The sequence below is a fragment of the Anolis carolinensis genome, unplaced genomic scaffold (genome assembly GCF_035594765.1).
Source record: "Anolis carolinensis isolate JA03-04 unplaced genomic scaffold, rAnoCar3.1.pri scaffold_10, whole genome shotgun sequence".
In the NCBI taxonomy this organism is placed as follows: domain Eukaryota; kingdom Metazoa; phylum Chordata; class Lepidosauria; order Squamata; family Dactyloidae; genus Anolis; species Anolis carolinensis.
The window spans coordinates 255,198-281,317 of NW_026943821.1; the positions used below are offsets into that span (position 1 = coordinate 255,198).

The 26,120-nt window shown below is 53.4% G+C and overlaps 1 protein-coding gene across 4 annotated transcripts; it reads left to right on the plus strand.

Annotated features, from left to right (window-relative positions):
• On the plus strand, positions 1-25,386 carry erf (ETS2 repressor factor). Of its 4 annotated transcripts, none has more exons than XM_062962689.1 (4): positions 1-1,350; positions 21,196-21,430; positions 21,783-21,898; positions 22,450-25,386. In XM_062962689.1, exons 1-4 carry the CDS (start codon positions 1,242-1,244, stop codon positions 23,781-23,783), a joined length of 1,794 nt encoding a protein of 597 aa, XP_062818759.1. In that variant the 5' UTR covers positions 1-1,241; the 3' UTR covers positions 23,784-25,386. The 4 variants fall into 4 exon arrangements, with proteins under 4 accessions (XP_062818759.1, XP_062818757.1, XP_062818756.1 ...); XM_062962687.1 differs by lacking the exon at positions 1-1,350 and adding an exon at positions 5,875-7,140; XM_062962686.1 differs by lacking the exon at positions 1-1,350 and adding an exon at positions 13,929-14,085.
• Positions 25,387-26,120: the final 734 nt, after the last annotated feature.

Below are 26,120 nucleotides of genomic sequence, written 5' to 3' on the forward strand. Positions count from 1 at the left end.
ATGATCGCCATCATGTTTGCCGCCGCCTTTGGAACTCCCCGCGACAGTCTTTGCCACCTCTGAGCACGTGCAGAGTGCCGCAGCAGCAGCAGCAAGGACGCCCCTTTTCCCGGCCCGCTTCCCTCCCCTCTCCCTTCCCCGCTCCTCCCCCGTTGGGGTCCCTTGGAACAGATAGATGCCCATCAAAACAGTTCAGGAAAGCAAGTCTCTCCTGTTGTTTGCTCTTTCAGTCGTGGGGGCCCCCGTGGGCAGCCGTGTCCCCCCGCAGCGCCTTCGAGGCCGAGCCCGTCCCTCCAAGGGGACCACCCACCCACCCACCCAGCGTGCCCGTGGTCGGCCCCTCTTCCCCTTCCCTTCCTCTTTCCCCAGCATCCTTCTCTTCTCCTGTCTTCCCGTGATGTGGCCCAAGCCCTTCCTCCTTCCTCTTTGCCTCTCCTTCCTTCCCTCCCTCCCGTGAGCATCCACTGGGCCTTCTTCCCTGGAGTGTGCACTGGGGGGTCTCCTTGTGGTCCAAGGCACGCTCAGCCCTTTCCTCCGAGACCACCGTTCACAAGCGCCTCTCTCTTCCTTCCTTTGCTCAGCCTCCCTTCTGGCCCAGCTCTCTCGCTCACATCCATAGGGGAAGACCATGGCTTTCACTGTGTGGACTTTCCTTGCCAGTGTGATGTCTCCGCTCTTCACTCTTTTGTCATTGAGATGTGTCCTTGCTTTCCTCCCAAGAAGGAGATATTTTCTGAATTCCTGGCTGCAGTGAAACACAAAACGTGTACCTGTCTCCATGTTTCCTCCCTCTATTTGCCAGTTCTCAATCCGCCTGGCTGCCATCATCTGATGTTTATCTGCCACCCAGCTTTTGCTCTTTCTTGTTTCTTCCCCTCTGTTCGCCCCAACTGAAACATCTCCACTGGCTGCCGATAAGCTGCCGGTCCCAATTCAAGGTGCAGATGATGACCTATAAAGCCCCACACGGCTTAGGGTTAGGGTTGCCTCTCGCCCTACGAACCGGCCCGGGCCTTAAGGTCTGCCGGGGGGGGGGGGGAGGCCCTCCTCTCTCTCCCACCGCTGTCCCAAGCGCGGCTGTTGGGGAGGAGGGAGCGGGCCTTCCCGGTGGTGGCCCCCGGCTCTGCCCACTTCCCGCAAGGAACTGAAACCCCGGTGGTTCCAGCAGGTCTGTGAACAGGGTTAGTTTCAGTGTCCAACAAAGCAGACCCTGCTCTGCGCACGACTCGCCTCTTGGCCCCATGAGATGCTGTCGTAGAAGATTTCATCGGTCCCTTACAATGGACCATGTCTCCCACGCAGCCCCGACCACTGGTTCCCGATCCCTCGATGGAACATCTCGACGGAACTGTAACTATGACCATTTTAACTGAACTGTTTTAGCCTTGTTATGATTTGTTTTATGATGTTTGCTGTGTTCAAGTTGTTGTATGATGTTTCTGACAATTGACTGTTTTTGTACACATCTTGGAAACCGCCCTGAGTCCTCTCGAGGAGATGGAGCGGTATATAATACATTTTCATTATTATTATAATTGTTATTATATTATTATTATTATTATTATTATTATTATTATTATTATTATTATTATTATTATTACATATTGTATTGTATTTCCCCTTGGTGAGAAGGCTCCTCAGCTCCTCCTCTCTTTCAGCTTTCATCCAAGTGGGATCATCTGCATATCTGAGGTTGTTAATGTTCCTTCAACCAATTTTAACTCCAGCCTTGTATTCGTCAAGCCCCGCATAATGTGTTCTGCATGCAAGTTGAATAGGGAGGGTGAGAGTATATAGCCCTGCTGCACTCCTTTAATAATAATAATACGTTTATTTATATCCCACCTCCATCTCCCCCGAAGGGGACTCGGGGCGGCTTACAGCAAAATCAGATACAAAACAATAACAAAATACGAAACATCAAAATACAATAACAAAAACCAATAATAATATATTTCCCAATCTTGAACCCATCTGTTGTTTTGGCAACTGCCCGTTTATTTCTCTCCTTTCCACTGCCATTCATTGTACGTTTCCTTTGTTCTGGGTGTGTTTCTCATGTCTGAATTCTTCTAGCGTTAAGGCTAAGGCTATTCATTATTATTAGTGTTAACAGTAATTATTTTTGATGTTTTATTATGGTTGTTGTTGTTGGATGTTTTGTGTTGGTCATTGAATGCTTTACCTATGTTGAAAACTGCCCTGAGTCCCTTTGTGGAGATAAAGTGATATATAAATAAAATTATTATTATTATTTATTAATCTGTTGGCAAAACAGCCTCGGCAGACTATTGGCCTCCCACCCGAACATCATGATATACGAGGGTTGAATGAAAAGTAATGCCTCCACCTTTGTAACTCCTTAACAGAAGGCAGTCCTGGTCTGCGGCAAGTACTGGCTTGTTCAGGAGACTCTCCTCTACAGTTAGTTCCATTTGGCGGGAAGCCTTAGCATTGAACAGTTGTGTTGTTAAAGTGCAAAGTATGGAACCTTGCACAGACAGTCAGTCAATGCGACTTAAGCAACGTGCAGTCACTGAATTCTTGGCAGTAGAAAAACTAATAGAATTACAAGTGACAAATAAAACATGGGTGAGATTTGAAAAGGAAATTAATGGAGTTGACTGTGAAGAAATAATCTATAGAAAATGGGATAAAAGGAATATTGATAAACTAACAGGACCAATGAAAGGAACAATGCAAGTGTGGAAGAAGTGGCAAGGGAGAATAGGCAGTCTGAAATCTAAAATAGCAACAGTATGGTCAATTAATAAATAAAAAGATTCAAATTTGAATAGAAATATCCAGATATTAAAGGGAAAAGGAATAGACAGAGTAGAACAATTATACAATAGTGAGGGAAGGGTAAGGGAGAATGAAATTAAACAATGGCTTGGACAGAAAAATTGGCTATAGGTAAGAGCAATTTGTACCTATCTCAATACTAAAGAAACTATTAATATGGTAAAAAGGGAAGAAACCCCCTTTGAAAAGATAATAAGAGAAAAAATGGAAGGAAATAACGCACAGGCCAGTAAAATATACAGTATATACTCGAGTATAAGCCTAGTTTTTCAGCCCTTTTTTAGGGCTGAAAAAGCTCCCCTTGGCTTATACTCGAGTGAAGATCCTGGCTGGCTTATGTTCGGGTCGGCTTATACTCAAGTATATAGGTAATCAGACTTAGACAGTCTTATCTTATTAAAGTCTTATTATTATTATCATAAATTACAATTCTATGTAAACATTCAATAACATTTAACCTATTGATGCCTCAAATAATGTAATTTTATTAGTACAGTAGAGTCTCACTCGCTTATCCAAGGTTCTGGATTATCCAATGCATTTTTGTAGTCAATGTTTTCAATATATTGTGATATTTTGGTGCTAAATTTGTAAATACAGTAATTACTACATAGCATTACTACGTATTGAACTACTTTTTCTGTCAAATTTGTTGTATAACATGATGTTTTGGTGCTTAATTTGTAAAATCATAACCTGATTTGATGTTTAATAGGCTTTTCCTTAATCCCTCCTTTTTATCCAACATATTCGCTTATCCAATGTTCTGCCTGCCCGTTTATGTTGGATAAGTGAGACTCTACTGTATCTATATTTATTTTTATTTTTGAAATTTACCAGTAGCTGCTGCATTTCCCACCCTCGTCTTATACTCGAGTCAATAGGTTTTCCCAGTTTTGTGATAAAATCCGGTGCCTCGGCTTATATTCAGGTCGGCTTATACTCGAGCATATACGGTAGGTGTATGTCCTAAAATAATAATTAAAAAAAATTAAAAAGGGGGGAAAAGATGAAGGTGGAGGCATTACTTTTCATTCAACCCTCGTAGGTCAAGCGTGGGCAAACTTCAGCCTTCAGTTCAGGTGTTTTGGATTGCAACTCCCAGAATTCCTAACAGCCTCAGGCCCTTTCCTTTTCCCCCTCGGCCGCTTAAGCGGCCGAGGGGGAAAAGGAAGGGGCCTGAGGCTGTTAGGAATTCTGGGAGTTGCAATCCAAAACACCTACAGGGCCAGAGTTAGCCCATGCCTGAAATAGAGAGATCTATCTATCAGGGGTCAGGCTAGAAACAGGTGGAGGGGGGGCGCACCCGGATCAACCCCTCCCTGAGCAAAAGGAGGGGGCAGAGGGGGGGCTCCTGCCCATCATCTTTTGCCCCCACCCACCTCTTTCCTCTCCAGGCCCATCTGTCTTGGCGGCTCAACCGGGATTAAGAGTCTGTGCCGGGCGGGCGTTTGGGGACCCCCAAGTCGTGCCCCCCTCCCCCCCCCTCCCTGCGCTCCTGTGTGGAGTTATTTTCCCCTTCCCCAAAAAAAGGGGGGGGAGGAAGGGGCTCCGGGGCTGACCTTTGCCCTCCCGGCTTCCCGCTCAGCTGTTGCCATTCTGTGGGGCTTAAGCGGGCGCTTAGCCGCATGCCTTGCGCGCCTCGGCCAGGGACCCTCTGGGAATAATAATATCACTGGGCCACTTTGTCCCTCGGTGGTCAATGTCATCGCTTCCTAATTGGTCCCGTCCTGGAAACACGGGGGAAACAAGAGGAGGAAACTGCAAAAGGTGGGACATCGTCGGGCATCCACGAAAACAACTACCCGTATATACCCGAGTATAAGCCGACCCGAATATAAGCCGAGGCACCTAATTTTACCACAAAAAAACCTGGGAAAACATTGACTCCAGTATAAGCCGAAATACCAATAAAATTACCGTATATACCCGAGTATAAGCCGACCCGAATATAAGCCAAGGCACCTAATTTTACCACCAAAAAAACCTGGGAAAACATTGACTCCAGTATAAGCCGAGGGTGGTAAATTTCAGAAATAAAAATAGATACCGATAAAATTACATTAATTGAGGCATCCTTAGGTTAAATGTTTTTGAATATTTACCTAAATTTAAGATAAGACTGTCCAACTCTGATCAAATCATTATTCTCATCTTCTTCAATGTAAATGTGCTTATGGATCCTTTTAATGGAGCCCCGGTGGCGAAGTGTGTTAAAGCACTGAGCTGCTGAACTTGCAGACCGAAAGGTCCCAGGTTCAAATCCCGGGAGTGGAGTGAGCGCCCGCTGTGAACTCCAGCTTCTCCCAACCTAGCAGTTCGAAAACATGCCAATGTGAGTAGATCAATAGGTACTGCTCCGGCGGGAAGGTAACGGTGCTCCATGCAGTCATGCCAGTGGCCACATGACCTTGGAGGTGTCTAAGGACAACTCCGGCTCTTCGGCTTAGAAATGGAGATGAGCACCAACCACCAGAGTCGGTCACGACTGGACTTAACGTCAGGGGAAACCTTTACAAATTTAAGATAAGACTGTCCAACTCTGATCAAATCATTATTCTCATCATCTTCAATGTAAATGTGTTTATGTATCCTTTTAATAATAATAGAGTAAAATAATACATGTAATAATAATAATAAATACAGGAAAATAATACACGTCCTTGCAAGCGGCCAGTTTTCTCACACTAGAAGCGACTTACAGTTTCTCCAGTCACTCCTGACCCACACAAAAACAAACCCCAAAGGGACTCAGGGCAGAGCACAACATACACAGTGTACGGCAGACATTCAGTGCCGGAGCAGAAGATAAACCGTAAATAAAAACATACACTCAAAACAGTTCTCTTCACTTTAGAATCAATTAAAACCACCCCAGATCAGCCGGCAGGGCGAACTCTCCTCTGGTGGCCCCATTGCCTTGTCCCAAAGGTGACTCTCCAAATGACCAGCCTTCCTCCGGCCTGGGCCAACTTGGGCCCTCCTCCCTCTAGGCGTTTTGGACTTCAACTCCCACGATTCCTAACAGACAACTGGCTCTTGGGTTATTGTGGGAGCTGAAGTCCAAAACAGCTGGAGGGAGGAGGGCCCAAGTTGGCCCAGGCCGGAGCCAGGTGAGGGCGAGGAGGAAAAGAGCGGAATCGGGTGGGCAGGAGAGGCTTTGGCCGGAGGAGCAGCCTGGTCAGAGGAGACGTGGCCACCCACCCTGGGCTCCCTTCCCCTGTGGGCCTGGCCCCACCTGTGACTCCGTGTAGGTCTGGCCTTCCTCGGAGGCGGCAGATGACCCTCCGTCTGTGGGGCCTGGCCACCTGGGACCCCCTGCGGACTTCCTGTCTCCTGTGGGATTTGAGGCACAAAAGCCTTTGGAGCCCCAGATCCCCTCCTAATCCCCCCTCATCCTCATCCTCCCCAGACACCTTCTTGGGAGCCTTGCAGCCCCTTCGCATGCTCCGTGAATCCCACACACACACTTTACCTCTGGCGCTAAAGACCCCCCCCCCACACACACACACACACAAACGACTTTTATTCTGTGCCTTTCCATCACTGGTCTAAATGACTCCTTCCCTCCTTCCTTCCTCCCTTCCTTCCTTCCTCCTTTCATTCCATCCTTCCTTCTTCCTTCTTGCTTTCACTCTTCTTTCCTTCTTTCCTGCCTTCTTCCTTTCCTTTTCCTCCCTTCCTTCCTTCCTTCCTTCCTAAGACCAGGGTCCGGCCTCCCTCTCCTCTGAGGCTGAGAGTGTGTGACCCTGCTGGGGATTCGCACCCGGCTCCGCCACACGTGCAGGCCCTTCTTCCTGGGGGGGTGGGGGTGGGATGCCGGACCCTGGCCGTGGCCCTCGCCCCTCCTGCCGGACATCTGCAGGCGCAGCGCTTTCTAAATCCTCCTCAAATAAGCATATAAATAAGTGGGTTTATTTTGAGCGGCTGAGGCGGCCGGACATCTCTGGCCCTAATTCGGGAAGAAGGGGCCGGGCGCGCCTCCCTCCCCCAGAGGCCTCAGCAAATGGGGGACGGCCACCCGAATTAAACCTCCCAAAATACCCTCCAGAATGTGGGGCTTGCAGGGGGAGGGAGGGGCCGGGGATACTGGGAGTTGTAGTCGGGAGGGGTCTCTGTGCCGCAAGAGAGGGGACAGGCGACAAGGAAGGGTCACTCGGAGGGTCAGAGAAGAGCAGGCCCAAGGGGGCCCATTGTGGGGATATTGGGGCCTCTTTTGGGGAGCGGACCCCCCACTTTCCTGCGCTGCCCCCTTCCGTCTCCATCCGGACATGTTCTGCGGATGCCGGTCTCCGGAGCGGAAGCGGGACGGAGCCCCGGACGCCTGGAGACAAGGTTTGGCGGCCCCGGACCCTCCCCATAAGCCCCTTGCCCCATTGCTTCGCATGCGGACCCCTTCTCCCCCCATTGAGAAAGCAGGGCTTGCCTGAAAATAAAGGAATGGGGGTTTAGGCCTCTTTCGGGACCTCCTGGGCCTTGGCGTGACCTGGTCTTGAGATGGGGGGGGGGGGCCTGGGGGGCTTGGGTGACCTTTGGGAGAGAGGCACGGCATTCCTCCCGTTCTAAGAGGCGCTCTTGCCTAAATGAACATCTCTCAACATGGGGCGCCCCTGAGAAGCGCAGGCGTGTCGTATGTGTGGTTGTTGTTGTTGGGATCAGGGTGCGCCTTACAATCGAGGGCGCCTTACAATGGAGGACAGGCCTGGATGGTTTTCGGTCCTGCCTTGAAACTAGCGCTCAAAGGGTTTCCCTTCCAGAGACAGAAGCATCGCCCTTTAAAAACCTACCTCTCTCTCTCTCTCTCTCTCTCTCTCTCTCTCTCTCTCTATCTATCTATCTGTTTTTGCCTGGCTCGGATTGGTTACGTATGTGTTCCTTAATGCTAGTAATGGAGGCAAGGGTGGGATATGGATGAAGAGGAGGATGAGGATGATGAGGCCAATGGCCTTCCTCCTCCGAGCCTTGGGCGCCTGCATCAGGCGCGCATGTGGTGTAAAAATAGCCTTCCCCCATGACTGTGCATGGAGCTCCTCGGGTGCCGTGTGAGCGACAGTGGCAATCGCAAACAAGCCCGGCCTAATTGCCCCCCAGGGGCATCACTGGGGGGCCCGGGGTGTGTGTGTGTATGTGTTTCTATGGGAAAGAGGGAAGGGGTCCCCAAAGGGCACGCTTGGAACTCCGGCCTCGGGGACGTCTCCTCAGAGAGGCTGAGCCCGGGAAGCACCACCGGTCTTGGGTTCGAAGGACAGGGAAGGAGGCCCACCTGGATGTGGCGAGGAAGGGCTTCCCGACCCAAAGAAGAGGAGCTGAGGAGTCTCCTCCTGGAAGGAAATAATAGAAGAATAACATACAGTAGAGTCTCACTAATCCAAGCCTCGCTTATCCAAGCCTCTGGATAATCCAAGCCATTTTTGTAGTCAATGTTCCAATATATCGTGATATTTTGGTGCTAAATTCGTAAATACAGTAATTACAACATAACATTACTGCGTATTGAACTACTTTTCTGTCAAATTTGTTGTATAACATGAAGTTTTGGTGCTTAATTTGTAAAATCATAACCTAATTTGATGTTTAATAGGCTTTTCCTTGATCAGTCCTTATAATCCAAGGTATTCGCTTATCCAAGCTTCTGCCGGCCCGTTTAGCTTGGATTAGTGAGACTCTACTGTAATTCATAATGCCCCATGTGAGCCGCCCCAAGTCCCTGCAGGGAGATGGTGGCGGGGTATAAATAAAGGATTATTTTTATTATTATTATTATTCAACAGGGATCTCAATCTCTATGCTGAGGAGTCCACTGGAGGTCTTTAAACAGAGGCCGGATGGCCATCTGTTGGGGGCACTTTGGTTGGATTGGATGGCCTCTGAGGCTCTGATCTATAGTCCTACTTCCCAATCAACCCACTAATAAGTGTCTATGAGGCTGGATGGCCTTCTTTTGGGGGCTCTTTGGTTGAGCTGGGTGGGTGACCTCTAAGGGTCCAGCTCAGGCTTTCATTCTATAGCCCTACCTCATCTCCACAAACCCATTCGTCAATGTCTATGAGGCTGGATGGTCATCTGTCGGGGGTGCTCTGGTTGGACTGGATGGCCTCTGAGGGTCCCCCATGATTCTGTAGCCCTACTTGTGTCATACGTAGGCTGCCCCGAGTCCCTTTGGGGAGATGGAGGTACAGTACAAAAATAAAATTATTATGATATTACTTCTCCGTGAACCTGCTAATCAATGTCTTTGAGGCTGGATGGCCATCTGTTGGGGGTGTTTTGCTTGGACGGGGTGGACTCTGAGGGTCCCTTTCAACTCTAGTGGGCTTTGATTCCATAGCCTTACTTGCCCATCGATGCCTATGGGGCTAGAGTGCTGCCTGATAGCAGAGAGGGGCTGGGCTAGATGGCCTCTTTGGGGCCCAGGATTCTTCTGGAAGGGGGAGCAGGGGGCACGGCCTCCCATGCGCTTCTCTCACCTGCTTTGGAAGCACCGTGCAGTGCCGCTGCGTGTCCCCACTTGCCCAGTGCGGATCCCGCAGGCCTGTTGCTTCTTCGGCACTCCCAAATGCAGGCAGGACGCAAAGCACGAGGAGCTTTCCTGGAAGTCCATGGCCTGGTGTTACTCCGCATAAGCCCCCCCCCCCCCCGCCCGCCCAAAGGCCATTCCTCCCCACGACAGACCTGTGGCCCCCCAAACAAGTTCCCTACTGTCAGAGGCACCCTCTCCAAGGAGCACGGGGGGGGGGGGGGGTCCTGCATCTGGAGCCCCACAACTGTCCTCCTTGGGGTGGGCTGGGGGGTTCAGGAAGACAGGTTTTGCTTTATGCACAAAAGGTGTTTGAAATACAGTAGAGTCTCGCTTATTCAACATAAACGGGCCGGTAGAATGTTGGATAAGTGAATATGTTGGATAATAAGGAGATATTAAGGAAAAGCCTATTAAACATTAAATTAAGTTGTGATTTTACCAATTAAGCACCAAAACATCATGTTAGACAACAAATTTGAAAAAAAGTAGTTCAATGCACAGTAATGCTATGTAGTAATTACTGTATTTATGAATTTAGCACCAAAATATCATGATATATTGAAAACATTGACTACAAAAATGCGTTGGATAATCCAGTACGTTGGATAAGCGAATGTATTGCGAACGTGGGGGCCAAAGGGGCTCTCGGGAGGGATAAGTGGAGGGACAGCAACAAATCAGTACTTTTTTGTGTGTCAGGAGCAACTTGAGTCACTTCTGGAGTGGGAGAATTGGCCGTCTGCAAGGACGTTGCTAAGGGGACTCCCGGATGTTCTTGATGTTTTTACCATCCTCTCATATCCCCGCATGGAGCTGGAGCTGACAGAGGGAGCTCATCTGCACTCTCCCCAGGTGGGATTCGAACCTGGCAGCTTTCAGGTCAGCAACCCAACCTTCAAGTCACGAGGCTTTAGTCCACTAGGCCACCGGGCAAACCGGCAGGCAGGCAGGCCACCCCTGAGTTGCAAACACCCGACTTACAAACGACTCCTAGTTAGGAACGGGGTGAGCACGCATTGCAGTGAGGTTGAAGGCGTTTAAAGCACAAGTGTGACCGGCATGGAAGGCCTGCGAAGGAAGGCCAGGGCCACCTGCAGCAGCCGGGCCGGGAGGGAACCTGCTCGAGGGCAGCAGCAGCAGCAGCAGCCTGGATCCCCCCAAACCCCTTGTTGACTCAGGAGGAGGAGGAGGAGGGGGGGGGGGGCATCCAGATTCCAGTCCAACTCCCTTCTGCCATTGTGCAGGAAAGGCACCATCGAAGGCCTCCCTCCCGACAGCCTCATAGATATTATAAGGTTCGTGGAGGGAAGTATGGGACCCTAGAATCCCAGGGTCAGAAGGGACCCCCAGGGGCCATCCAGCCCAGCCCCCTCCTGCCTGCTCCAGGGCCTTGGTTTGTGTGGGAACTGCGCCCAGAGCACCCGGGTCCCTTCTTCCAGGTGGCGCTTTGGGTGGCATGCGTGGAAGGCAGCCACAGGCCTCCAAAAAACCCCTGCCAGGAGAAGAGAGGGGGGGGGCTGCTGCAGGGGACTTCCCACCCCTCCCTCCCTTTTCTCCTCCTCCTTTCTCTCCCCCCTTCATCCCTCCCTCCCTCCCTCCCTCCCCCTGCATTCCTGGGGCCTGCCCCTGCCTGCTGCCTCCTGCCCGGCCCCACACTGGCTGCTCCCCTCCCTCCCTCCAAGGCCCCTCCCAAGCCCTGCCTTTAGGAAGGGGGGGTCCCACTTAAAGGGGGAGGGAGGGCCCCATACACGGCCAGGCACGTCTGCTACGCGCCTGGGATCCTAGAGTCCAAAGGGACCCCCAAAGACCATCCAGACCATATATATATATATATATATATATATATATATATATATATATATGTATGTATAACATTTAGTAATAATACTGATAATAATAGAGTCGTAGGGACCCCTCAAGAGCCATCCAGTTCCACTCTTTCTGCCAGGCAGGAAGACACCACCCGACCCCTCCTGGCAGATTCCCATCTAGCCCCTGCTTAATCATAATAATAATACAGTAGAGTTTCACTTATCCAACACTCGCTTATCCAACGTTCTGGATTATCCAACGCCTTTTTGTAGTCAATGTTTTCAATAAATCGTGATATTTTGGTGCTAAATTCGTAAATACAGTAATTACTACATAGCATTATTTCGTATTGAACTACTTTTTCTGTCAAATTTGTTGTATGACATGATGTATTGGTGCTTAATTTGTAAAATCATAACCTATTTTGATGTTTAATAGGCTTTTTCTTAATCTCTAGGGGTGCTTTGAATGCGATTTCCTGCTTCTTAGCAGGGGGTTGGACTGGATGGCCCATGTGGTCTCTTCCAACTCTAATATTCTATGATTCTATGATTCTATGATTCTCTCCTCATCCAACATATTTGTTTATCCAACGTTCTGCCGGCCCGTTTATGTTGGATAAGTGAGACTCTACTGTAATAATAATCCAGACTGACAAAGTTCTGGAACACAACACACCAGACATCACAGTTGTGGAAAGGAAAAAGGTTTGGATCATTGATGTTGCCATCCCAGGTGACAATCACATTGACGAAAAACAACAGGAAAAACTCAGCCGCTCTCAGGACCTCAAGATTGAACTTCAAAGACTCTGGCAGAAACCAGTGCAGGTGGTCCCGGTGGGCCGCCCTGAGTCTTGGGCCGGGTCAAGGGGTCACGGAGTCACCAAGGTTGAGGGATTCTGGGAGATGTGGTTCCCCCCCCCCCAAATAAGCAATTCCCCCTCTCTGACCCCGACCACAAATATATAGATATAGATATAGATATATATAGATATATATATTCAAATTTTATATATCTAATTTATGTGTATGTGTGTATTAGCCTATATGTATATACAGACACAAACATATATCTTGGAGCATTGAACAAACAGAGCATTTACAGTGCAGTTAATGAGCACGGCTTTTTGGCTTTTGTTCTCAGATGCTGAAAAGTGTTACATCTCTATATATTTATGTAATTGTTATTTGGCGTATATTCATACATATACACACACACATATGTTATTTATAAATATGGATACACTCTGTGTTTATGTGTATATATTAATACATATGCATACGATGAATGAACTGTTTATTGTACTTGCCATAGGCCATGACATCAAATAATATGCAACCCTTAGAAGTACAATAAGCACTTTCCAATACCAGTATGTGTGTGCACGTGTGTATAGCATACCTATACCTAATAGATATATATATCTATAGCATATGAAATTCCCAATACTTATCAGTGGTTCTCAACCTTCCTAATGCCGCGTCCCCTTAATGCAGTTCCTCATGTTGTGTTGACCCCCAACCACAAAACTATTTTTGTTGCTTCTTCACAACTGTCATTTTGCTCCTGTTGTGAATCGTAATGTAAATATCTGATAGGCAGGATGTATTTTCATTCACTGGACCACATTTGGCACACATACCCAGTACGCCCAAATTTGGATACTGGTGGGCAGAAGGGGGTTGGACTAAATGGCCCAAGGGGGCTCTTCCTACCCTCTTTATTATTATTATTATTGACACAAAACACAGTATAACACAGAAAACAAGATACAGATGTTGAATTTTGTATCACAAAACCACAAGTTGAACACTTCCCAAGTGTCTAGGACTGTGTGATGTATTTTCGGATGATGCGCGCAGATCCCAGTCGGGTGGCCTTTTGCAGTTGGCAGATTGTGATTTTGTCAATGTCTATTGTTTCCAAATGCCGGCTGAGATCTTTTGGCACGGCACCCAGTTCGCCCATCACCACAGGGACCACCTGCACTGGTTTCTGCCAGAGTCTTTGCAGTTCAATCTTGAGGTCCTGAGAGCGGCTGAGTTTTTCCTGTTGTTTTTCATCAATGCGACTGTCACCTGGGATAGCGACATCAATGATCCAAACCTATAAATATTATTATTATTACTATTATTATCATAATCATTATTATTAACCACATTGAGGCTGGGTGGCCATCTCTCAGGGGTGCTTTGCTTGTGCTTTTGGTGCACAAAGGCAGAAGAGGGTTGGACTAAATGGCCCAAGGGGTCTCTTCCAACCCTCTTTATTATTTTTCTGATGATGATGATTAGTATTATTATTAACATTGAGGCTGTATTTGTTCCCGTTTTGTTTGTTTAATTCAAAATAAGATATGTACATTGTGCATAGGAATTTGTTCATAGGCTGAGGGACCGTGAACTGGCCCCTGTTTAAAAAGTTTGGGGACCCTTGAAAGTGTGTGTGTATATATAGTTTGTACACACGTGAGAAAGGTATAAAAAGAGTCCCGATAATCGTGGGTGGAAAAACCAACATCTCTCCCTCCCTCCCCGCCTGCCTGCCTGCCTTCTTGCCTGGCGTGTGTTTTTCCATCCGGGTCCTGGCCAGAACTTCTCGCTGTTTGTTTGCTTCTGTCTCCCTTCGCTCTCTAGACACAGACGGAGTTATGTCAACTCGTTCGGCCTGCGCATGCGTGCGCGAGGGGGGGCGTGGCGCGGCGCGGCGGGGCGGGGCGGGCCCGCGGTGTCCATGGCGACGCGGCGGTGACGTAGGGGTCCGGGGAGGGGGCGTGGGCGTCCCGGCTGCATATGAGGCGCCGGAGAGGGAGGGGGAGGGCGGGAGGCGGGGGGGGCCGCGCGGAGAGAGAGAGAGGGAGAGAGAGCGAGCGAGCGCGCCTTCGGAGGGAAGAAGGACGGAGGCAAGAAGGGGGCGCCCGGCCATGAAGACCCCCGCAGACTCAGGTTGGCAAATTGGGGGGGGGGGGGGGTCACGTGCCTTGCAGGAAAGTTCCACTCTTTCTTTTCTTTTGAGGGGGGGTTGCTTTTGCAAACGGGTTTTCCGCAATGAACATTTTCGTCGGGGGGGGGGGGGAGTTGGAATCTGTCTATCAAGGTTCCATATCTCTAATGTTTATTTATTTTTAAAGGGGGGGGGGGTCGTATTGAAATGGGTAATGAGTATTGTCCCGCGTGAGGGTCAAAGCAGGAAGAGACTGACCCCCCCGTTAAAAAAAGAGAGTCCAACTCGCCTTCCTTTCCAAGCCCCCCCCCTTTTATTTGGCTTTCTAAGGGGGGGGGGGCTTTTCCTCGTTTTCCTTTTCCTCGCAGTTCGCATTCTTAGGAAAGGGGGGGGGACCTGTTGCTCGGGCTCTCGTGGCTGCTTCTGCAGGAACGCGATCGATCGGGGGGGGGCTTTTGTCTTACTATTTGGGGGGGGGCAAGAAAGACCCCCCCCTTGAATGTAGGCATTCCTGCTTGTGTTCGGGGGGGGGCTCTCCTGCGTGTGTGTGTGTTGCGATGTGTGCAAAAAGGACGCCCCCCCCCCCGGGAAAATAGCCAGCCGTGCCCGCGTTTCCCGGAACCGGAGCCCGATCGGCCTTGGCGGGGGGGGGGGGCAGAGGCGCCACGTTGCTCTTTCGGGCGCGGAGCCAAAAGGAAGCCCGGAAAGGAGGCGGCCTTGCGGGGGGGGGGCAGGGAAAGGGAACTTTTGTTTCCGGGGGGAGGAAAAGAAAGGAGGGAGGGAGGGAGGGGGGCAAGGGTCAGGGAGTCCCTCCAGCGCCGGACTTTGGCCCCTCCCTCCTTTTCGTGCCGGGGGGGGGGGCTGCAAGAAAGTCTTGTTATTGTTATTATGATGAAGCGCCCCCCCTCTATGTCCCTTCTCAAGGGCTCCCAATTGACTTTGCTCGGGGGGGGGGTCTCTGTTTTTTGCGTCGGGGGCGCAGTGTTTCCGCCCGGGAGAAGTCGGGCTTGAGCCTTCTTCGGGGGAGGGGCCTCGCTCCCCTTTCTGGTTCTGTGCCCCCCCCTCCTGGCGCCAAGCCCCCTCCCCCTTAATTGCCGCCTTTGCCGATTGTCTGTCTGTCTGCTGGAATCTGCCCCCCCTCCCCTCTCCCCCCCCCCCCTGTTTTGTCGGGAAGAAGAAGGCGCTTCGGCAAAACTTTTTCCGCCTTTTCTTTCCCTTTTTCCAACTTTGGGGAAAGTTTTGATTTTGCCACAAACAGGAAAGACAGGAATTCCTGCGCCCACACTCCCGCCCCCCCCCCGCCCGGAATAGCCCCGCTTCCTTTGATTATTTATCCCCCCCCCCCCCCAAAGTCAGCGCCCCTGGGTCTCTCCGTGGGTCTCCCCCCCCTTTTTTGTGCTTTGCTGAAAAGAGAAAGGGCCCCTTGTTGGGCTTTAAGGGCTGCTTTTAAAGGGGGGGGCTCCGGGGAGTGATGTAATATGAAGGCCTCTCTCTCTCTCTCTCTCTCTCTCTCTTTCCTGGGATTGGATTCCACCCCCCCTCCCCCCCTCCGGCCCCAGGGATTAGTCACAGGGCGGGCGGCGCGGTTTGCAAGGAGGGAGGGGGGCTGGGAGGGGGGGGCAGAGGGGGGGGGCGGGGCCAGGGCCCCTCCGACTTCCCGCCCACTTTCCCTTTTCTTTCCAAACTTCCCCCCTTCCCCCCCCCCCACTCCCTTCCAGGAAATCCCTCTCAAGGAGCCAAAGAGTTTCCCAAAGTAGAGCGAGGAGGGGAGACCCCCCCATGGCAAAAAGTAAAAGGAGGAGGGGCTGTTGGAGGTGCCTTCATCTAAGGTCCCCCCCCCCCCTTTCAAACAGAGCCTGGTCGGAAGCAATGGGAAAGCAGTGTAATGGAGGCAAGGCTGCCAAACACTTGGCCCTTTGTTGTATGTTTTTCGGGCTGTATGGCCATGTTCCAGAAGCATTTTCTCCTGAGGTTTCGCCCAAAATATACAACAACCCTGCGATCCCGGCTATGAAAGCCTTCGACAACACACTTGGCCCTTTGTTGTATGTTTTTCGGGCTGTATGGCCATGTTCCAGAAGCATTTTCTCCTGAGGTTTCGCCCACATCTATGGCGGTTGTGAGGCCACCTCTGAGGATGCCTGCCATAGCTATGGGCGAAACCTCAGGAGAAAATAACAATAATACAGTAGAGTCTCACTTATCCAAGCCTTCGCTTATCCAAGCTTCTAGGAGCCTCTGGTGGCCTAGGGGATAAAAGCCTTGTGACTTGAAGGTTGGGTTGCTGACCTGAAGGCTGCCAGGTTCGAATCCCATCCAGAGAGAGCGAGGATGAGCTCCCTCTATCAGCTCCAGCTCCATGCGGGGACATGAGAGAAGCCTCCCACAAGGATGGTAAAAACATCAAAACATCCGGGCAATGTCCCCTGGGCAACGTCCTTGCAGACAGCCAATTCTCTCGCTCCAGAAGCAACTCCTAACACAAAAAAAAAATCCAAGCTTCTGGATTATCCAAGCCATTTTTGTAGTCAATGTTTTCAATATATCGTGATATTTTGGTGCTAAATTCGTAAATACAGTAATTACAACATAACATTACTGCGTATTGAACTGCTTTTTCTGTTGATTTGTTGTCAAACATGATGTTTTGGTGCTTAATTTGTAAAATCATAACCTAATTTGATGTTTAATAGGCTTTTCCTTAATCTCTCCTTATTATCCAAGATATTCACTTATCCAAGCTTCTGCCGGCCCGTTTAGCTTGGATAAGTGAGACTCTACTGTATTTATTTATTTATTTATTACACTTGTATACCGCTACTCCCAGTTTGGCTCGGGGCGGTTTACAGAAATAGATTAAAACAATACACTTAGCTTTAAAATAACAATAAAAACAGACATAGCCCCAAGTTTTTCACCCATCGAAAGCTTGTCGGAAGAGCAAGGTTTTGCAGACTTTTTGAAAGGCAAGTAGGTCTCAGTTCGCGTTTAATAATAATAATAATAATAACTACAGTAGAGTCTCACTTATCCAACATAAACGGGTCAGCAGAATGTTGGATAAGCGAATATGTTGGATAATAAGGAGGGATTAAGGAAAAGTCTATTAAACATCAAATTAGGTTATGATTTTACAAATTAAGCACCAAAACATCATGTTAGACAACAAATTGGACAGAAAAAATAGTTCAATACGCAGTAATGCTATGTAGTAATTACTGTATTTACGAATTTAGCACCAAAATATCACGATGTATTGAAAACATTGACTACAAAAATGCGTTGGATACTCCAGAACGTTGGATAAGTGAGACTCTACTGTATTATTAAATAATAGTAACTATTTTTATACCCCGCCTCAATCTCCCCAAAGGGGACTCAGGGCGGCTGACATGGGGCCAATCCCGAATAAAAACAATCGCAATATAAGACACAACAGTAGACAAGAGACATGCACAATTATAAAAATTTAAACATGACAAAAACGAATAAAAACATGGATTAAAACAGAGAGGTTGTAAAAGTAGAGGTGCACCATATAAAATGCTTCTGCATCATGGCCAGACAGCCCAGAAAACACGCAGCCTTGTAAAAGCCTTCGACAACACACTTGGCCCTTTATGCGTGACGGTTGCCCCGCTCCAGCCCTGAGGATGCCTTTTGCCTGAGCAGCCCCCCCTCACCCGCTCTCCCACTCGCATATGGGGCTGGTGGTGGCGTGTGGGTGGCAGGCCTCAGTCGTGACGGTTTCCTCTGTCTGGGGGGGGGGGGGCACGGCTATGGCGGTTGCGGCTCTTGGTGCCAGGCCCGGCTTGCCAGCCAACACTCAGCCTTTGCCTGGCAGCAGAGCCGGTCGGGATTAGTGGGTGAGACTCGGCGGCAGCAGCCACCCACGCGCCCCCCAACACGGGCCAAGATGAAGGTTCTGGGAAGCCCACCCAGAGGCCCACATTGCAATGCGAGAGTGCGCTCCTGGTAGACTTTGGCCTGCCAGGTGTTTTGGACTGCAACTCCCACCATTCCTGGCCTCAGGCCCCTTCCTTTTCCCCCTCCGCCGCTTAAGCGGCGGAGGGGGAAAAGGAAAGGGCCTGAGGCCAGGAATGGTGGGAGTTGCAGTCCAAAACACCTGGAGGAAAGGCACAAGTTGACCCATGCATATGGTACCCTTGCAATGCCTCCTGCACCCCACTTTTGGTTGCTCTTGTTGCAATAACGCGTGTATTTCTTCCATTGCAAGGCGCCATCGATGGTCAGATGCGCCCCGATTTTGCCACTGCCAACGATCTATAAGACACCCCTGCGATGCGAAGATGCGCCCCGTTTTAGTGCGCCTTGGAGTGGAAGAAATAGAGGAATGGTGTTCTGCATTTTGGGGGTGATCAACGCCACTGCGGCCAGAGTGTGTCGAGATGCTCTGGTGTGCAGTCGTGATGATGATGTTGGAGGGTTTGTAATAGGCCAGATTGGAAGGGGGGGGGCTCTGCATGCGTATTGTCCTCCGTGGCTGCCCAGGAGCCCTCCTGTGGGGCTGGTGGGCCCAGCGATGGCGGTGGTATCTGGCCGTGCCAGCCGGGAGAACAGTGGCCCATTCAGCCGCGCTGGGCAGGCAGGCGGGTGGGTGATGTCACGGCCGCCCCCTCCTCCCCCCTGGCTAATTAGGGAGAACAGGCCCGTGAGTGTGTGACTGAGGCTTGGCTTGTGGGGGGGAGTGGGGTGACTCAGAGGCTGGGGGTGCCATACTGGCTTCCCTCCTCCTCTTCTTTCTCCCCCTCCTCCACCCGCCCCCAATGTCTCCACGAACTGGCACCCCCTCTTTTCCTCTACCCCCCCCCCACCTGTACAGGTGACGCAGGTGTGATGCCCGCTCTTCCCCAGACCCCCCACCCTGTCTCCTTGGAAAGCACCCCAGGAGCAGCACCCCACTTGAGCTCCTGTGGATCCCCCCCCCCAATTAATTCTCCATCTCTCCCCGGCTTCCACTGAGTCGTGGGGTGCTGCCACCCACTTTCCCTCCCGTTTTATTTTTAGCCGGTTGTCTCCCTTGCTGTCGCCTGTTGCTTGGAGACTGGTGCCTGCTGCTGGTGGTGGTGGTGGTGGCATCTGCGTGTGGCGTGTTCGTGCGAGGGATGCGCGTGGTGGGGCCAGAGAGCGTGGCACATGGGCGCACCACTCCTGGCGCTCCCTCTGGGCGTGGGGGCCCCTCGAGCACCCACATGCCCTGGCCTCTTTGAGGGGGGTGCGGGCGCCCCGCGTTCTGCCCCGCTGGGGCACTCGTGGGCGCAGCCTCCCCCGCCCCCCGCCCTCCCCCTCGACCGCCGCGATGACATCACCGCCCTAATGGCTCCTCCGTCTCTGCGATGCCCTTGAGCTGGCGCCCGCGTCCCAGCCTCCATTACAGGGCCCTGAATTATTGATGGGCTCAGAGCGCCTGGGGTTTGGGAAATGGGAAACCGCAGCCCCCCGCCCGCCCGCCCGCCCTCCCTCCCTCCTTTCCCCTCCAGCCCCCTCCCCAGGAGGCCAGTGCAAGTGGAGCAGGCCCAGAAGACCCCACCCAGGGAAGGGGTGCTGCCTGCATTTGGGGCGGGGGTCTCCAGTCTTGTGAGCACCAGGGCCTCTGTGCGCTGGCCTAGGGCTGCAGAGCATGGCCAGGCCCCTCCACACACACCCCAAGCCTTGTGCCAGCACCTGGCCTGCCTCGCAGGGATGTTGTGAGCGTGCAAACTGCCCGTAAGGGGGAAATGTTCCAAAGAGAGCGGCTCTCCTTCATTCCTTCCTTCCTTCCTTCCTTCCTTCCTTCCAAAAATATCTCCCTGGCTGGGAGGACTGCTTTGTTTACGGGACACCGCTGCAGGGCATGCTGGGAAAGGCCCATTGTCGTCCCTCCTGGACTTCCTGTTTGCAAAAGGAGGGCAGCAGGGAGTTGGGACGGCCCTTCCTCCTGGCCAAGCAGGGCCTGTGGCATGGGGGGGGGGGGTCCGGGGTCAAAGGCCGCCCTGAAGCCCTGGGGCCACCAGGGAGTCCATGGGGGGGCAGGAAGGGAGGGCTCCCAAGGCCCCCCCTCCTCCTCCTCTTGGCCTTCCACCCCTCCCCCCCTCCCTCCCTCCCTCCCTCCCCAGGAATGCCTGGGCGGCTGCAGCAGCCTCATGGCTGGAAAAAAGGGCCCCTTGTCTGGAGCTGCTGACCTCAGCCGCTAGCCATACCCCCCCCCCCCCCGCTCCCTCCTCCGCTGCTGCCGTTTGCCCAGGACTCAGAAAGAGAGAGAGAGAGAGAGAGAGAGAGAGAGAGAGAACATGGCAGCAGCACACAAAGGATAAAAGGCAGCCCCCCCCCCCCGTCCCTCCTTTGCACACTTCCAAACATGTCGAGGCCCCTCCTTCACCTCCCCAAAGCCGTGGGGCCTGCTTTCCTCCCAGTCCCCCGATTTCCCACCACAGCCCTCCCTCCCTCCCTCCCTCTCTTTCTCTCTCTCTTTCCCTTTTCTTCCTCCTTGAGAGTATCTTGGCACTCAAGCATAGTGTGTTTTGTGGGAAGGGGGGGCACCCAGGTATGTCTCCCCAGGGTCCAGCCCTGAGTTTGCCAAGTGCCAAAACTCCCCGTGTGTGTCTGTGTGTCTGGAAGCCTTTCCTCCAGGTAGGGAGGGGTCTGAGATCCTCCAATTCCTCCCACCCATTAGAAGGAGGAGGAGGAGGATCTGGTTGGGACCTCGCCTGGAAGTCGCAAGGCGGCTTGGCCGTCCTCCCAGATGCCTCCTGAGAGAGAGAGGGAGGGAGGGAGGGGGGCGAAGGGGGGCGGCGCTGGCGGCACAGAGGCAGCCGTGGCCGGGCAGCCGGTTTCCTGTTTCCCCCCTGCGCCCCCCCCTGACCGCTCCCCCCTCCCTCCAGTCAGAGAAGTCTTAGAGAAGTTGCAGCGCTCTTGCCTCCTCCCTCCCTCCCTCCCTCCCTCCCTCCTGCTCTGGGGCTCTGAACGACCCACAGACCGACCAACCACTGGGATGCAAGACAGGGAGGGAGGTAGGGGTAAGGGAGGACCCCCCCCCTGCTTTGCCTTCGGGAAAGTGCTTTCGTGTTCTCTGGGGTCTCGGGGGTCTCACGCCTCTCTCCTCCCTTTGCCAGGGTTCGCCTTCCCCGACTGGGCCTACAAGCCGGAGTCGAGCCCCGGGTCTCGGCAGATCCAGCTGTGGCACTTCATCCTGGAGCTGCTGCGCAAAGAGGAGTACCATGAGGTCATCGCCTGGCAGGGCGACTACGGGGAGTTTGTCATCAAGGACCCCGACGAGGTGGCCCGGCTCTGGGGGGTGCGCAAGTGCAAGCCCCAGATGAACTACGACAAGCTCAGCCGGGCACTCAGGTGGGTGCCGGGGGGGCACACGCAGGGGGGGGGCTTCATAGGGAGGGAGGGAGGGGACGGGGCAACTTCCACTTCAGAAGCACAACAACGAAACTGCCTGTTTTTATTTGCTTCCGTCTTTGGGGCCAATGGAAATTCCCTCCTGCGTCAGTTTCAGGGGAAGCTCTTCCCGCACAGAGGCCGCCCACGGCCAGCCCCTTCCTCCCCATGGAAGGGGGTTTGGCTCCAGATCCCTGCGCTGCCCGTGGGAGGGGGCTTCCATTTCCACAGCCCCGCAGAACATGTCCCCTCTCCCCATAGAACGGGGCCATCATGCCCAGCATGACTCTGCTTCCATTTCCTCCTTCTCCAGGTATTACTACAACAAGCGGATCCTGCACAAGACCAAAGGCAAACGCTTCACCTATAAGTTCAACTTCAACAAGTTGGTGCTGGTCAACTACCCGTTCATCGATATGGGGATGGCAGGTGAGTGGGGCCATTTTTGAAGGGGTGGGGTGGGGTAGCGGGTTGTGCTGGCCCTCCAGGCTGTGATGGTGCCTGTCACCACGCGCTCGGTCTCAGTCCCAGTAATGACCAAAACACAGCAAAAGGTATCATGGTCCTTGCTCCTCCCCGAGTAGAGACAGACTGACGATAGTCGGTTACAGCAGGTCATGTGACAAACAGGAGAAGGTGTGCGGTAGCAGCCCACCCACCACATTGCACGACGGGCGCAATAAGGGTTAAGCGGGGTCCCGTGTCAGAGCGGAAGCCCCCGTGGTCCAGTTTTCTGTTGCGACAAGGTATATTAGAGGCCGGCATTCCCTCTCTCGTGTTCCTTCATTACACTTCCTCCAAGTTGTTGTGTGCCTTCAAGTTCTAACTGAGGCCGTAAGGTTTTCTTGACCAAGCCTCAAAGCAGGCTGAGCGGGGTGCGAACCCTGCTCTCTCGGGGTCCCCACTGGTTATTCTGCCTGGCTGGACCAACCGTAACCGGACTGCAAGGTGACCGCGGTTTCCTCCTTGTGTCTCCGCAGGTGGCGCGGTGCCGCAGAGCGCTCCTCCGGTGCCCTCGGGGGGCTCGCACTTCCGCTTCCCGCCCTCCACGCCCTCGGACCTCCTCTCGCCCTCCGAAGACCTGCGCTCGCCGGGGGTCTTCTCGGCCGTGGCCAGGCGCCTGGCCCGGGGCTCGGTCAGCGACTGCAGCGACGGCACTTCGGCCAACTCCGAGGTGGAGGAGTCCCTGGCCGAGGAGCAGCGGCGCGGCGGAGGGGGGGAGGTGGGCTTCCGCGGGGGGCCCCTGCCGGGCCACCCGCGCTTGGCCCACGAGAGCCTCTTCCGGGTGTACCCCCGCCCCCGGCTGGCCCCCGAGCCCCTCAGCCCCTTCCCGGTCTCCCCGCTGGCCGGGCCGGCCGCCCTGCTGCCGCCCCCGCAGCTCTCCCCGGCGGGGCTGCCCCTGACCCCCTCCCACCTGAACTACACCCCCTCCCCCACCCTCAGCCCCATGTTCCCCCCCGGCGGGGGAGGGGGCGGGGGCTCCCACTTCTCCTTCAGCGCCGAGGACATGAAGCGCTACCTGCAGGCCCACACGCAGAGCGTCTACAACTACCACCTCAGCCCCCGGGCCTTCCTCCACTACCCCAGCACCATCGTCATCCCGCAGCCCCAGCGCCTGGAGAAGCCCCCGCTGCCGCCCCCGCTGCCGCCCCCGCCGGCCGAGGAGCCCCCCGCCCCCTTCAAGTTCAAGCTCCAGCCCCCGCCCCTGGGGCGCCGGAACCGCGACAAGCAGCAGGCCCCGCCCTCCGCCGCAGCCCCCGGCGAGCCCACCGGCGGGGGGCCCTCTTCCGCCACGGAGCCCCCCCTCCCGCCCCTCCCGCCGCTGCTGCCCCAGATCAAGGTGGAGCCCATTTCGGAGGGAGAGTCCGAGGAGGACCTCACCGTGGAGGTGACAGACATCAGCGAGGACGAGGACGACGAGGAGGTCTTCAAGCCCCCCGCAGCGCCCCCCGAAAAGGCCGAGGAGCCGGAGGAGGAGGAAGTGGCGGGAGAAGCTCAGGTTGTGGCCGCCGCTGTGGCCGAAGCCCCGATGCCGTCCGCGTCCACAGCAGCCGCGATGGAGAGTGGCAAATGCATCCCACTGAAGCTGCGCTTCAAGCGCCGTTGGAGCGAGGACCAGCGGCTGGAGGCCGGAGCGGGAACCGAGGAGACGGACGACAAGAAGGTCAAGGGGGAGGAGAGTGAGGACAGCGGAGGAGGAGGAGGAGGAGGAGGCGGCGGCCTGGGGGCGGGGACAGGGCACGGCGGCCGGCGGATCAGCACCGAGCTGCAGAGGGCAACGGCCGAACTGACCCTGGAGAACCGGGATTCCTAGAGCCGGCCCCACAGAGACCGGCCACCAATGGACGGATGGACCACCGAGGGCACGGCTTTGCTGCCTTATCTCAGAGATGACCGGCCTTTCCTCCCGCCAGACTCCCCCCCCCACCTCCCCCCTCCCTCTTCTATCCCAAACTGTACATTTTATTGTTTCTTTTTATTGTTCCTTTTCTGGACGTGGGGGTGGGGGGGATATCAAAACAGTTTTTACTTGTCTATAAACGTATATATAATTATAAATATGACTATATATATAAATATATAAACTTTGCAGGGGTGGGGGATTTATAAAAGGATGTTGGTGCAACTTTTAGGAAACTCCCCCCCCCCTTTCCCTCAAAATGCAGTTCCAGGGCCTTTTTTATTGTTGTTGTTGTTGTTATTAGTGAGAGAGAAACAAATCAGGAAAAAGGAGCAGGAGAGAAACCGCCCTCCTTTCTTTGCCTTTATTGGGGGGACGTTAAGGCGGTGTTACAAAAGCTACCCCCCCCCCCTATTTCTGTCTCTTTTCTCCCCCTCCCGCAGCCGCCACAATTGGCGAGAATAAGCACAAGATAAGACTTTTCAGGACCCCCCTCCCCTCCCCTATATGGGACTGGAAGGAAAATTAGCCATACCTCCCCCTCCCCCCAATTGCACTCTCCCCTCCCCCCCAATAGCACTAAGAGGGGCGCCTGTGCCTGGGAGGTGGGAGGGGGAAGCTCGCCATGAAAGCCCCCCTTCTTGCCTTATAGAAACCCCCTCCTCTCTTTCCTGCCATAAAAGTGGGCAGGAAGCCCCCTCCTCTCTCTTCTGTGGCCCCTTTTGCAACCCACCCACCCCCCAAAGAAATCTCCTCCAAAGTCCATCCCTTTACTTAACCAAAAAAGAAGCGGCGGCGGCCTCTGGCCCCGTTGTGCACGGCAGCTGCTCCCCCAAGTCTTGCTGGGGGGCAATGTGTTTTGGGGGGGGGTCCGAAGGGGCCTCTAAGTGCCTGATTAATAAGCTCCTGTTTTGGGGGGGATAATAGAAGGGGCGCGCCTCCCCTTGGGCTCCCCCCTTTCTCCCACCCAGCCCCCTTCGCCTCCCCCCAAAGGCAGTGGCGTTTGGGGGGGCCCTCAGTGCCTCCTTCTGGTTCCTTCCTTTCACTCCCAGAAATTCTGGCCAGAAACGGCCCGGGGGGGACGGCAGCCAGACGGTGCCTTCAGTTAAAAAAGAAACTAAGCAGGGATTCTCCATAGAAAACCCACATCTCCCCCCCCCCCATAAATCCCCCCAGGTTGCGCCCCAAGCCATGAAGGGCCCCCCAGGCCCTTGTTTCTGGGCGCCCTCCCCCCCCCCGCTCAGGCCCCGCCCTGCGTCGCAATTGCTCTTCTGTTGTTGTTGTTGTTGATATTGCTTCCAGACAAACCAACGTGCCCCCTCTCTGAGCCCCACTTTTGGGGTCCGTTTCCACGCCGAGGGGTGTTTTATGCAGCCTTATCCAGATCCTTGTACATATCAAAGAATTGGGAGGGGGGGTCTCGATTTAAGAATGTAAGCGGTTTTGGGGGGGAGGGGGAAGGGGGAAGACACGTTTTAAACAAAAGCAACCAATAATAAAGGGTTTTGAGATTTTACAGCTTCGTGATCCCTGCTTTGGGTTTGTTCTCTGCAAATGGATGGTGCATCGCGGGCCACGTGAGGCCATCCAGACGGGTCGCTTTGTTCCCAATTGAGCGGCAGTGGCCCCTTTGGAAGGCACGTCCTGGGTTGGGGTGCTTGCCACGGGGCTCTAGGGCTTCGGACCACAAATCCTGAGCCTTTGTAGCAGGCGTGGCCCAACTTTGGCTGGTCGTCTGTTAGGAATTGTGGGGGCTGAAGTCCAAAACACCTGGAGGGCCGAAGTTTGGCCCTGCCTGGTTTATAGGGTGCAGCCATGGCAGGCATCCAGTCTGCTGACCGCAGTCCAAAGGGCCGGCCATTGAAATGTTTACCCAGCAGAGAATGGCCCTTTGGCCCTTGTTTACAAGGCGTGTTTGGAGGGGGGGGAGGCTGGTCAAGAACAGGCCTTTCCGGTCAGAACTTTCCAGGCTGATGTCCAGCGGCCGAGAGGAGGCCTGGCCTGGCCGGAGAAGGAGGGCCCGACTCCCGCCTTCAGGGCAGCTTTGGCCCTGGGTGGCAGGAAGGGAGGCTGGTTTATTTGGGAGCCCAAGGGAAGCCCCTAAATAAAAGGCCGAGAGCACCCTTCCCGGGTGCTTTTGGCAGGATTGATAGACGGATGTCGGGCAGTAACACGAGGCAACACAACTTGGGAATTCTGTTCCTGGCCTGAAAGCGTTGTTTCCTGTTTCGTTGTGCGGCCCTGACTTTG